The sequence below is a fragment of the Sparus aurata genome, chromosome 8, assembly GCF_900880675.1.
Source record: "Sparus aurata chromosome 8, fSpaAur1.1, whole genome shotgun sequence".
In the NCBI taxonomy this organism is placed as follows: Eukaryota; Metazoa; Chordata; class Actinopteri; order Spariformes; family Sparidae; genus Sparus; species Sparus aurata.
Genome location: NC_044194.1, coordinates 6,754,630 through 6,767,571, shown reverse-complemented (window position 1 = coordinate 6,767,571; position 12,942 = coordinate 6,754,630). Strand labels below are relative to the sequence as shown.

The following is a 12,942-nucleotide window of genomic DNA, read 5'->3' as shown; positions in this document are numbered from 1 at the left end:
AGGGTGCTTGCAAGAGGGATGTAATACCAGAGAGCGTTTCCTTCCCTGCAAAGCATGTGTAAATGACAGCAGAAAGGAAGGGAAAAGCTACGACAGATTGTCCACCAGCTAATCGAATGCAGATGGTGTCGTTATCTCGGATGGATAAAAAAACAATACGATAAAAGCCTAAAATGAGTTGCCAATTAGACTTGGGCGGCTGTTAATATACCTGGGTACACCGCCCAAGCAAAGTCCATTTGTGGGAAACGCTGCACACTATTCTTAATTTTTCAATAAATGTATTGCACTTGCATTGCATAAAAACAAACGTGCTGTCTACACAGAGCTTTCAACATCACCTTCCCCAGCACCAGCCTCCTCGCCTCTAACTCCATCTCATGGCATTAAAATCTTGTCTCAAACGTGATGTGAACATGACATGAAACATTTTATAGAAATGTCAATATGGTATGCAGCCTTTGACACGTACAATTCTGAACGCATCAGTGGTTTGCTGAAATGTTGACTACCAGCATTTTATCCTGGCGACTGAGCTGCCACCAGACTCCTTCGAAAAAAACTGTCATTTTACCATTGGTGTATAACAGCTTCCGTTTTGCCTCAGAAAGGGCTGTCTGATGGCAAGGTAAAGCAGTGAATATATTCTATATTCTACACAGCTTAGCTTCCTACTCCTGACTGCCTCTCTAAACTGAGGGCGTGCCAACTGCCGTCTATTGTAGGTAATACCCTGACTGTGGATAAGTACATCATACAGCCCAACTCGCACGCACACACACTCGAGAAGCATTTTTTTCCTTCTTCCACCGACACTCACTCAAAGAAAATTAAGCCGGGACATAATGAGTGGATCTGCAAATATATAAAGATGCACCAAGACAATACGGCATTTCTGAGCACTGCAGTGAACAAATAATCAGTTATGAGATGATCCCGTAATCACGTTAGCGATCAAAATCCCATTACCTCCTGATAATACAGTAGCCTCCGCGCTATCTTTAAGCGTCCCTGTAGAACAACCACCAAGGATGATGGAAAGATGACTAAGTCGTTTCCTTTAAAAGCCCCCAGCCCGGCAAAGCCTTGTCTTACCCATAGCCTCACATAACCCACATGGCACTGTCAGAGCACACAGACACAGGCACATACTGTAGATCATCCCTCTCTCATAGCACCCACTCAGGGACTAGAGACTAAAATAAAACTTATTTGGGTGCCTCTGTGAAACAATGACTGAAGATGTACTCCCACAAAATCTAATTCCAGGCAGTGGATAATACAAAATTTCACCCTTCCAGTCTTCCAGCACTCATGCTTTTTGGTCTGTGATACCATACTCCATTAGCTACCTTCCTTTTTTATTATACTAGTGTCTCCCACGTGTCCTCACAGCCATCCTGCTATGACTACTTGTCTCATTCCTACTCTTTTTCCAGTGAGAAATAGTCAATTATCTCAATTCCGTCTACCTGCTTTCCTGCTCTTCTTTTATTATCCATCTCCACCCTCTCCAAACTTGCAGACTTCTATATCCACTGGTGACATATCTGCCTCTCATAGAAAATCTACAATAAAAAGCTCCACTATAACATTTCGAAAGAAAAAAAAAAACGTGACAGACATCTTGTGGGGTGTCTTGGTTGGCTGAGATGAAGTGACTAGGTTGTTTTTAGGACCCACCTTGTCAAACAGGGCAACAACTCCTCATTCGTGCTCAAGGACCTGAGCGGCATAATGTCACATCCCAAAAAATGACAAGCTGCCAAATGGCATCAGAGATTCTGCTATAGACAGCCGTCCTGGAGGACTCCTTCCTGTGACTACCTCTAGCTCTATTTCTTTGATGCAATCACTTTTATAGAGAGAGGAAAAATAAAGCTATGCATCAACCTATTAATCTTGTGGTTTAAAGGAGACATAGAGACTGAGGATGTCTTTTTGGTTGGGGAGAAATAAACAGGAGAAGGAAAGCAATAAAAGTTTTTTTTAGGTAAAGCGATCACATGCGGGACATATGAGAAAAAGAAGAATTGCCTCCTTCTTCGGAGGAAGAGAGACTTCTTTTGATATTCCTTAGCACTGTGTCCCTGGGTGATTGCCTACTTATATGTATGTGTTTTCTGTGAGTGGAATATTTAACATTTCATTTTACCCAACTCACTGAAACTAGAGATTGATTCACTATCTAGAATTCAAAGAAGCAATTAGGGATAAAATGTCTGTTAAGGGCCATTACACCAAATGTATTCCTTCTTTTACTCCAAAGTACAATAGTTTGAGCCTGTTGGAACAACAACAACTGCAACAGTCCAGATCAATACTAAATGAACTCCAGAGTCAAGCGGAAGGTAAGTCCTTCAGACACCCGCTGTCGAGTCACATGATGGGGTGGACAAAAAAGAGCATTTAATAATGACATAAATCTAATCTCGTCCAGTTTGGCATAAACCCATGTGACAACTGTCCAACATGATAACAGAGAGTCAAAAAACACCTGGCCTTGCATTCCTGACAAACCTCCATCTTTGAAAAAATAAAGAAAAGCAAACATAAGCCTGAATTAATTTCGCAAACACCCCTTTCAGAAAATCCTCTTTATTTGAGGTGGGGAGAAGTGGGGTGGGGATATGCAGAACCTCCTACGCATATTCCTAAGAAGTAATCCAGAAGGCTGTTCACTGGCGTGTGTAGCAGTTCAGGCAGCTCCACAAAGACGCATGCAAATGAAGTTAAATCTCAAAAGGAGCAACAGGGGAAGAGGGTACCAAATAGCAACTCACTGTCAACTGCTGAGCACAAATATGGAAAAGCTTAGCCTTAGAAGTATTTTGCTATTCAAGGGACCGAACACACCACTGAAAGAACCATAAGTCACTCCTACTTCGCCTCATCTCTCCCCCCTTTCTGACAATTGTTTTTCTTTCCCCTATCTGCAAGCTGTAGCCCATTTAATTAAAATGACTTGCCAATCCCCTGAAAAAAACAGAAGCTAAAGTAGCGGCAATAAAATTAAACTACATACATCATAATTATATATAACAACCTTCCTTGAGTGTCTGAAACAGCAGCCTTAGTTACTATTCCTGTCTGTTCCTAACTCTACTCAGTAAACACAACTGACTGCCAGTGTGATAGGAAGACATACATGCTCCACTTTAAGCTACCTGAAGTGGAGGAGGCCACACTTTTGCGATCTGCAAAACACACTGGAGCGCCTGAAGGTGTCATGTAGGGCTCTCTGAAGCTCGTATTTGATCTGCAACAGGTTTTCAACATTGATGTTTAGCTACAAGCCATAGCTGTGTAAGGATACTGTCTCACATGGTTTAATGTCGATGGTATATTCATAAGCTCCTGGACAAAGGGTGCTGCTATCTGTATCAATGTTACACTGAATTATTCTGCCTTACCTTATAGGGGCTCTATTTAACAATTTGCAGCTATTTTCACGAGTAAATCATTTAACTATTGGTCAAACAATAGTGGATTGTGACCCGTCATGAAAAATGAGTCCTTCCCTCTCTTGGTTGTTTGATGCTGCTGTACTGTGGATTTCTTTGTGAAGGACCAGGGTCAGAAAGTATGTGACTTTATGCATGTCCTTGAGCGCCTCGTCTCAATGCTTCTCTCCGCTCTGCAGAGCAGCAGTAGCTTACATTAGTTAAGAAATGGAGTCCAGTAACATAAACTGATGACCAGATTTCAGCACAGCACTGAAGTTCCACAGAGCCCCTTTAACTGGCATTTTCACATTCGCAGCCATCTCCAAATTAGGACGAAGCTGCCGGCTTCAGGCAGTAACGTTTGACATTGTGCATTCTGTGCACTGCAGTCATGGCTGTCAGGGCCAAACTGTGACTTGCTTGACTAACTTTAATGAAAATGCAGCTAAATGCAATATCTGTAAAATGGTAGTTGCATGTAAAAGGGGGTACATCCAGCAACCTCATGAAATGCTTACAAACACAACACTGTATAAATGTGAAGCAGTGGCAAAGAGGTTGCTGCAGCTACTGTTATGTGCTCGGTGCAGCCTCCTGGCCCTGATGCTGATCAGCCTTGTCATGTCAAGGTAATACTTGTTATCCTTATAAAAATAAGTCTTTAATGATAATGATGTCTGATGTCCCTTAACCATCCCATAGACATAGATTTGACCTATCATTCCTTTAAAACAAAGTAATAAAATAACTGTTGAATATTTTCACACCATTTCATCTCACGTCTTTATTTTTTGCGCCATATCATGTAGCGTAGTATCAATTCGAGTTCTGATAAGTGCTGTTAGGCATCAGTATCGATAACCACATCGATAACATCCAAGCGACTCCCATCCGCAGGTATGAGAGACACCTCCTATGTGTTTACATGCTCATGTATTTGGAAAATAAGGCATACTGTAGGTAGAACTTACGTTGCCGTGGTTGATGAAACCATGTTCCCTGGCGATGCGGTCAGCCTCCTCTGGTCCCCCATCGATCTGGACCGCCCAAGTGTTGGTGTAGACCTCTGAAGTGTCAATCCACTTCCATTCTGCTGTCAGGAGGACAAGAGCTGTCCACAAGTGCAGCAGGGCCACCCTGGCATCCATGAAAAGGAAAGCGCTTCACAGAGCAGTCTATCCGTCCGTCTGTTGCTGCTTCCCTGGCAGAGTGCGGCTGCTTCACCTTACAGCAGCAAAGTAGAACGGTGGCCTGGAGATGAGAGGACAGAGCCGGCTATAAACACAAACATGGCCTTCTTAACTGGGTCATTCTTGGACCTGAATTACATACTGCAGATACCGTTCAGAAAACAAAGCCAAAACTGCAGCAAAAATAAACAACAGCACACCCACAGACGTTATCATGCATCATACTTAGCTCACTGTCAACTGTCAAACTAGGAGAAAAATAACAATAAACGTCTATATAAATGTGCAAAGCGTAAACATGAGGTCAAAATAGACAAGTGCTCTGCAAAAAGACAGAATTGTTTTCAATCCTCCCTCATTTTCAGACCTGAAATGGTAATGTATGATAATGATATACGGTAGGCACGTTGCTTCAATACAGGACGAGCTCCAAGTAAACCAGTACACAGCCACTGTGGCAAGGCAACCGAGGTAGAGGACATTTTAATGCTTAGCAAGATGCTGCTCTTAATTTTTGGGTGTTTCAAAATTCAAATTCAGCAAGCTACTTGTTAGGTCTGAGAAGGTGCTGCACGACATATGCTAATTGCAGAGTAAAAATAATAAGCATGATAAAAAGGACTTTTATTTGAGCAACTGTTCAAACGAAAAACACTTTCACACAGGGACATTCTGTGGTCTTTTGATTTTTTAGCTCTTTGAATCGTAGGAAAGGAGCCCATAAGTCACACATAAAAAGGAAAGCTCTGTGGTAAGTTAACCGCCTCTGAGTGAGAGGAAAAATGATAAGGTGTGGGAATCCGCCAAGAATACCAGTTCATCCAAAGACAGATGAAGAGGAGGGAGGTGATGCAGGTCTAAATGGCTGGCCAGTCCCACTGCTGATCCCACCAACGTGGAATCAAACTGCTATTCAGTGCGTCCATCCCTGCTACAGCGTGAACTGATGTGAAAAGAAATAAGTAAATTTAAGCGTCCAATCTCACCCTTTTTGAACTGAATCGAATATAAGCCTGGTGTGTTCACTTATGACTGTGGTGGTTTTCCGTGGGAAAGAACCTCCAATATAAACCTTCTTAGCAGGTACGGAAAGAAAATGAGGATGTAGGAAAATAGCAGAGCAAATGGATGGGTGATTCTACTAATCCTCACGGCAGAATGTTCTAGTTCATTTTTTTTTTTTTTTTAAACCTGGCAAGGATGGTAAGTCAATCAGATACCCCATCTGTCTGTCCAACACTTTCAAGCAAGATATCTTGACAACTACTGCTGCAGAAAATGACAACAGGCAAAAAAAAAAAAGACCTTAATAACGTACTGGGCTGACAAAAACGCCTCCAGAACGTCAATGTACCTTGGCAAATAATCAAACTGATGAATGGCGCTGTCTGACACATCCAAATTCTCCCATAGGTATTCCACTTGGTTGAGATTTGGTAACCATGAAGCCCTCTTCTCAATAGGGACAAATTAACGGCGTGCAATTTTCAGGGGGCTAGTGCTAACATCGAAATTAGCGAAAATTCCAATATTGATTTATATCAAACGATACACACAATATCCCTAAAATGTGGTTATCAACCACTATGATGGAGACAGGATGTTTAACAGTCTAACAAAAAACTTTTATTGTCTACAATGACAGCAGCACACTGAAACAGTAAACTTCACTGGATAAATCAATCCAAGTGTATTTGTCAGCATTGTTTTTTCCAAACCACAGGTTTCCATATGAGCTAATATTGACAAAAGCGCAGCATAAACTGGTGTATCCTGGACTCTTGTGGTGAAAGGTAGAACCAGGAGTGTGCCTGCAATGCACTTGACAAGTGGGCAGAATAAAAAAGTTTGCTGCAGGGGTTCAAACAACAGATCCATATCCTCAAAGTAAATGCGCAAATCATAACCCCCTGATACAATATTTTAGTTTCCTAAAAGGAAAAACAAACATAAAACAATACATCCTGTCGCCAATGATGGCAAAATAGTAAAGGCTCTCACAATTACCTAACTGAACTGGCATGTGTGTATATGTGACCGGCACTGGATATCTAAAAATAACATGCTGGTCAAAGCCAGCCATGCTGAAAACTGTCTGATTCCACTGCCTGGCCGACTGGTGCATTTGGTGATATCCAATATCTAAGTCAATATAGTTTCAGATCACAATAACAGTAAAATATCAATATGTTGCCTAGAACCTAGTACCTTTCTCTTAGCCTTTACACAAGACATGCTAATGAGTCCCTCTGGGGGCCATGAATATCAAGTTAGATCTGAATAAGTCAGCATGAATGGGCAATAAACATGACTGAGCACTTTTACGCTCGCTAAGAGACGATCCCTTTATTTTGAGAACTCAACGAGATTTTCACTTGTCGCTACGACATTACATCACACTGCTCACGAGGTATCTCATGATTGAATGGGCAGATTCTCATGATCTTTGCTCAGCAGTTTTAGTTTCCCAAGGAGAAAACCCTTTTTTATTCTAATGACCATGTGGTATTCCCCTATGGCCACCCTCAGGACAGACTAACATTTTTATCCCCACTTCATTAAGGCTCTGAGAATAGCAAGATCATCAGTGTGGGGTTCATTCTGTCAAAAAGTTTCAAATTGGGGAGTGTAATGATCATTGCAGGCTTTAGGGGCTCCTGTGGGGCTTTAGACTTTCAGTCTTGTTAATAGATTTTCTGAAAAACAACAGTTGTCTGTCTTCTGCAAGGTAAGGCCAACTAGCAGTAGAGCAGACTGTTTCACGACTGTGGCTGAGTGTGTTTATACTCCTCATAAGAACTGAAGGTGAAAGAAAAAAAAGTGTTTTCATAGTGCATTCCAATTAAGGGCTAGGTATTTTGGCAGCAGGTGCCACTGTCTGAAAGCAGAAGTCTGTTCACCCCCAACACAACAGTACTGGAAACAACAGCTGAAAAAAACAACTAATAGGACCATGGCAGCACATAGTCCAGTCTTACCAAGGAACAGTTTATGGATAAGACGCCAAGTTACTGTCCAAGTATAGTATATCTTAAGATGATAAGACATACAATAGTAAAAAAAAAAATATCAAAGCCTTTCTATACTTTGGGAAAACATGGCCAAGGTTTCTTAAGCTTGAATCACATCGACTTTGTTAACCATTAAGTCATTTTCTGAAAATGGGTCCAGTCAAATAACTGGTCCTTTCTTTGGAGCTGTAAAATAGACGCTACTAACTCTAATGGACTGAATGCTTCCTGACAGTGGGTAATTTTTAAGGTAACAAGGTAATAGGTTTGCTGGTGAGTTTTTTTTGCTTTCGCCCCAAGCTCTCCCTAAAATCCATTCTCCAGAAAAGTCAAACATTTCAGAACCTTTTACAAACACAGAGGATGCCCACCCCTTCATCCACCTGAACAATTATCCCATGCTTCTGAGGAGTTACGTGTACGCAAACTATTCAAGAGGAGAAGCTCATTGAATACATCTGTGGATTCACAGATACATTTAGGAGTGGGTGTGATTTGAGCGCAGTAGGAGAAGTGGTGGAAACATGACCAGGGGCTGTCACTCTTCCTGTGGCGGAATCCTTCTGAGCTCATTAGATACTATGCTGGAGTCACAAAAACAGGAGCAGGGGGTCTGCTGTCACTGAGAGAGGGCTGGAAGAGGGAGGAATAGATGGAGAGAGAGGGGTGGTATCCCTCCCTGGTACAGCATTGCGGAAAATAACGAGCAGATAATAACTCTACGCCCAAATACCTTCTCTCAAAACACAGCCTGGAGAGGAGTTAACAAGAGGCTGCTTACTCTTACAATATACATCAAAGGCCTAAAACTCAGATGAAACTTCAATCTTCAAACCACTGGAGAACTTAAGACATTAGAATGTGAACTACAAAGAGGAGAGAAAATTAGTTGCGTAACCTCTCTCGACATTAGTACCGTACTCATGCAAGTGTGTCAGTGGAAAGGCAGGGGCGGATAATTGACCTGTGGTATGCAAAAATAACATGACAGCTATGAATTATTAATACAGCACCTTCTGCCTCAAGCTATTGACAGACATCCAAATGTAGTACAGTATCTCACGGTGATCAGTGTGGTGTGACATTTTGATCAATGATTCCTGTTCATAAACCATTTTCAAAAACAGCAGCAGCAGCCAGCAGCAGCAGCAGCAGCAGCCACAACAGGTTGTTCCTATCAAAATACTTTCCTTGGATGTTCCGTCTGTGAAATTCATAATGAGCAGTCCTCTCCTCTGTCTCGGCAACAACAGCTGAGGTGCCCTTGAGGAGCGCACTTTGCCCCCGACAGCTCCAGTGGAGCTGCTCCGTGGCCAGCGGAACAAAAACAGTGTTGTAAAAACAAACCACAGAGTGATTCCTGTCCTGTGTTGTCGCCCCCTCGCAATTCAACTCTGCTGAGAAGAGGGGGAGATGGAGGAGCAATGCGTCAACACTTGTGCATTCATTATTGTCTTGATAACACCATTAAGCCCTCGGGCAACAGCTTCTTCACTGCTGGATACTCTACAGACTTGCAGCGTCGAAAAACACTAGCTTTTAAGATCCGTATGAGCTGGATGCAGGAAACGGATTAGCAAGATGCTGGGAGAATTTTGATGGGAGAAAAAAAGCAATATGGTGACATTAATACTGAATCAATATGTGCTCTTTTGCTGATCTTGCAGGGTGGGTTAGACTGTGTGTTATCACAGATATATTAACTATTGATGGCTAGAGATGCAGCAATTACTCCAGTATAATTGGTTTGCTGATCGAAAGAAAATAATGGGTCAACTATACTGATAACAACTGCGTTAATTTTCAAGCGATAATTTCAAACATTTGCTAGTCCTGACTTCTTAAATGTAAGAATTTTCATTTTCATTTTGTCATTCAAGATGGTAAATGAAGGACAAAAAGAGGACATTGGTGTTGAGCAATTCGTTGACTTTTTTTCGACTGAACAATCCATCAATTAATTGCAAAAATAATCTGCATATTGGTCAATAATGAAAACAAGTGGCAGTTGCAGCCGCAACAGTTCTTGCATGTTTTGGCAGGTGTGCAAAATGACTGCAGTGCGTACATTTACAGATGATGCAGGAAAAAAAGGGAATCTCAGTTTTATCATAATTTAATTATTCATTTTAGATCAGCTGCGTTTGTGTTTCCGTTTAAGCATTTTAAAAATAACAATTTAATTTATACATTGCTAAATACATTTCTTACCTTCATATATTATTTACTGTTACTGCCATCTGAGAAAGAAAATGCTAATTGTTCAACTGTAAAGTATCTGGCCTCAGTAGACATCTTGGTCACAACTCATAAATAACCAAATCTGAAAGATCTTTCCATTAAAAATTAAGATTAGCCAGTATATCATCACTTCTTTTCACACCCTAAGTTATCCGCATAGCTGAGTGAAATTATTAATAAATGACTATCTGCTTGGCAATCTTTTCCACAGTAACACCAATAAATTCACCGTTTAATCAATAGCACAGCAGTCAAACGCATTATAATATTTAATTTTATGAAGTACAGCCTGGCTCAAGATTCGCCTCTTGTGAATAAAAGAGTTTGAGTAAAGAGAACTGGATTTAAGAACAGAAAGTTGTCTGACCCCCGGGTGTGTTTATGAACATGAACGTGCAAATGTAATATATCCGACAAACAACATATGTGTTCAGCTAACTCTCTCTACATTAGCATCACTCCAGAAGGATGGGATAAACATAGTGTGGCAGAAAAACAAATCTACTCTTGATGGGGCTGAACAGACAATTTCCATTGGTAATGACGAGCACACGGAGCTGTGACAGACCATATGCAGCACTCCAGCTTTATTATAGGCTGCCCACCAGCCAAATCGACACCCACCATGTGCTCTGGGCTGCCCTCTCAAAGAAAAACCAAGGCACAGGAGAGAACTGCAGCATTTGTCAAGTACCACTGACAGCCAAGCATCCCTTCTGAGAGGGGAATTTGCTCCAAGTTAAAAAAACAAAACAAAACATGCGATAGAAAACTAGAGGCATTGCGTATACAGTAGGCAAGCCGTGCTCTATCAGGACGACAGTACACAGCTGGAAGTAAGCTGTACAGTAATCATCTGAACCCAGTTGTGAAGTGAGCGAAAATGGTGGTGTGACTGAGCACCACTAAAGCCAGATTCATCTTAGCTCCCACTGTCTATGAGCTGCGGAGATGGAAACGAGTGATAAAATGTTGTCCAGGGCAGCTGCAATGTGTCGGGGAGAAAGAATCAATTCTGTAAGTAATGTCCCACAGAGACATCCAACCCAATTTTTCACAGCCATCTGAATCTTGGCATTGTTCCTCGTGTCAAACATGCTCTCATCCACAACACTCTCTGCCCTAGTTTATAGATGAGTTATACTGTTGACAAGTTTGTGTTCGTAGTTCTCTCTCCTCCGCTGCGTTCCTGCTTTATGCCTCTTGTAAAATGTGTGGGGCTCGAGGATCACCTGTACAGCTGAACCCAGTACTGATGAGGACTCAACAGAGCTGGGAAAAAAAGGAGGAGAAGTGTGTGTATGTGACTCACTTAGTCAGACTTCCTCTCGATACGTAAACACAAGACGGGACTCTTTTAATAGCCCTGATCTCCTAAATGGCCCGGATAAGATTTGGGCCTCACAAAGATACAAAAGATTAGTTCTATAGGGTTATCTTTGATGTGGCGAGGAGGTGTAATCTGACTGAGGAGGAAGCTCGGAGCCTTGACTCAGTAGCTGGTGACCTTGACTTCCTCCCGTGTCGTGATCCCAGCGGGAGTTGCACTAGAGGTAGAAGATAACAACAGTGCCCAAGAGGACGACACAGGCGGAGTTAGATCACTTCAAGCTCAGTTTTTCATCTTGTTGGTTCAATCCGAGCACACTTTGTTTTTCCCTGAAATAGGCACACATCAAGAGCGTGAGGCCAGTGTGAAGAGGTCTGAAGAAATCAAAAAAAAAAAAGAAAGAAAAGAAATTCTGCTTGGCCCGTGAGGCAGAATTAGCTGAAATGTATTACAGCAATTCCCACCGTACACAGATAAAAGGACCTTAATGAGGGTTTTAGCCTGTTAGGGCTTCGGGGTAAATAAGTAAGAGAGCGAGAAAAATGTAGGAGTGTGGGTGAAAGAGAAAAACAGAGCAGAGCGGATGGGAGCGAGAGAGCAGAGCATGGGTCTGAATCAACACAGTCAGATGAGACAGAAAATAACGGTGTAAACAAGATCAACAAACATGGAGTCATCTTACCAAGAATAAACTTCAGAGAAGAGGTGACCAGGGCCGGTCAACTGCCGGGCTAAGTCATGTCTCCTTCCACAGAAGAGGGTCCACCTATGCGGGATAATGAAGAAGCGCCTGCTGTCCAGACTGGGTGGGTGGGGGGAGATGGATTTTTACCTGACTGGGAGGACTGGTTGAGAGCTGTCGGCAGCGCAGGCAAGAAGAGTTTATGCTGAAAAAGCCGTCATGCCTTCAGCGAATCCTCCCATCGTTCCCACCCACTCCTCCACGGCACCCCTCCCTGCTTTGCAAACACATCTAACTCGTGGCTTTTCTACACAAACTAAGATGCCAACCAGAAGCGAGACGCTGCCCCCTTCCTCATCCTCTTCCTCTCCCTCCGGGTGGAGACTCCCCCCTTTTTTGTTTCCTCCTGCGGCTTGACTTTCAACTTTACATCTAATCTGACGCCATATGTCCGCTACTTACTCCCGGGGATGAATAGTAATAACGATGCTATCCGCACACACCCATACTCCTCCAAAAGCGCTGAATTTCAACTATCCCGTCTCGCTCGTCATCCGCCACCAACTTGCCACCACCATGGTTATATTTTGCCAGCTAACTTCAACCGTCGCACCCAAAAGGTGCCTTTAAAACGCTCTCTCCCTGCGGTTTTTAGTGACTTCTCGCGGTTAACTTGCCGACGGAAGTATGGTGGCGGTAATTCACACACGCAAAGTAAACACGGGGATAGACAAAGGGGAGAATAAAGGGCTACATGCCAATACAGTATAACGGTTCAGTGCTGGATGAAGGTGGCAACAACAAACTGCCACAAACCCTTTTCTCCAGGAAATACGTCACGTTAAAAGCCGACTGGACCGTTTGTGCGCTCGATTAGTCACACCGCGGCTGTTGAAAGGGGCGGCTCACTTTGTTTCTGGGGCTCGGAGCGGGAATGACATCGAGTAAAGTCGTTTGTATCTACTTGTTATTCGACGTTAGAGGCTAACTGTCATTAGCATGTGAAATAAATAATTTGTTGCATTGTGTAAACTAATAAATC

At 42.5% G+C, this 12,942-nt stretch overlaps 1 protein-coding gene across 2 annotated transcripts in view; it reads right to left on the bottom strand.

The window, feature by feature from the left end:
- furinb (furin (paired basic amino acid cleaving enzyme) b) overlaps positions 1 to 12,740 on the bottom strand; it is an 81,993-nt gene extending 69,253 nt beyond the window's left edge. The window contains exons 1-2 of one of the 2 annotated variants that reach the window (XM_030426384.1): positions 11,901 to 12,740; positions 4,418 to 4,697 (exon numbers count right to left, since the gene is read on the bottom strand). In XM_030426384.1, coding sequence (XP_030282244.1) covers positions 4,418 to 4,594 — 177 coding nt within the window. In that variant the 5' untranslated portion in view covers positions 4,595 to 4,697; positions 11,901 to 12,740. The remainder of the gene's footprint in view (positions 1 to 4,417; positions 4,698 to 11,900) is intronic. The other variant, XM_030426385.1, reaches the window with a different exon arrangement.
- Positions 12,741 to 12,942: the final 202 nt, after the last annotated feature.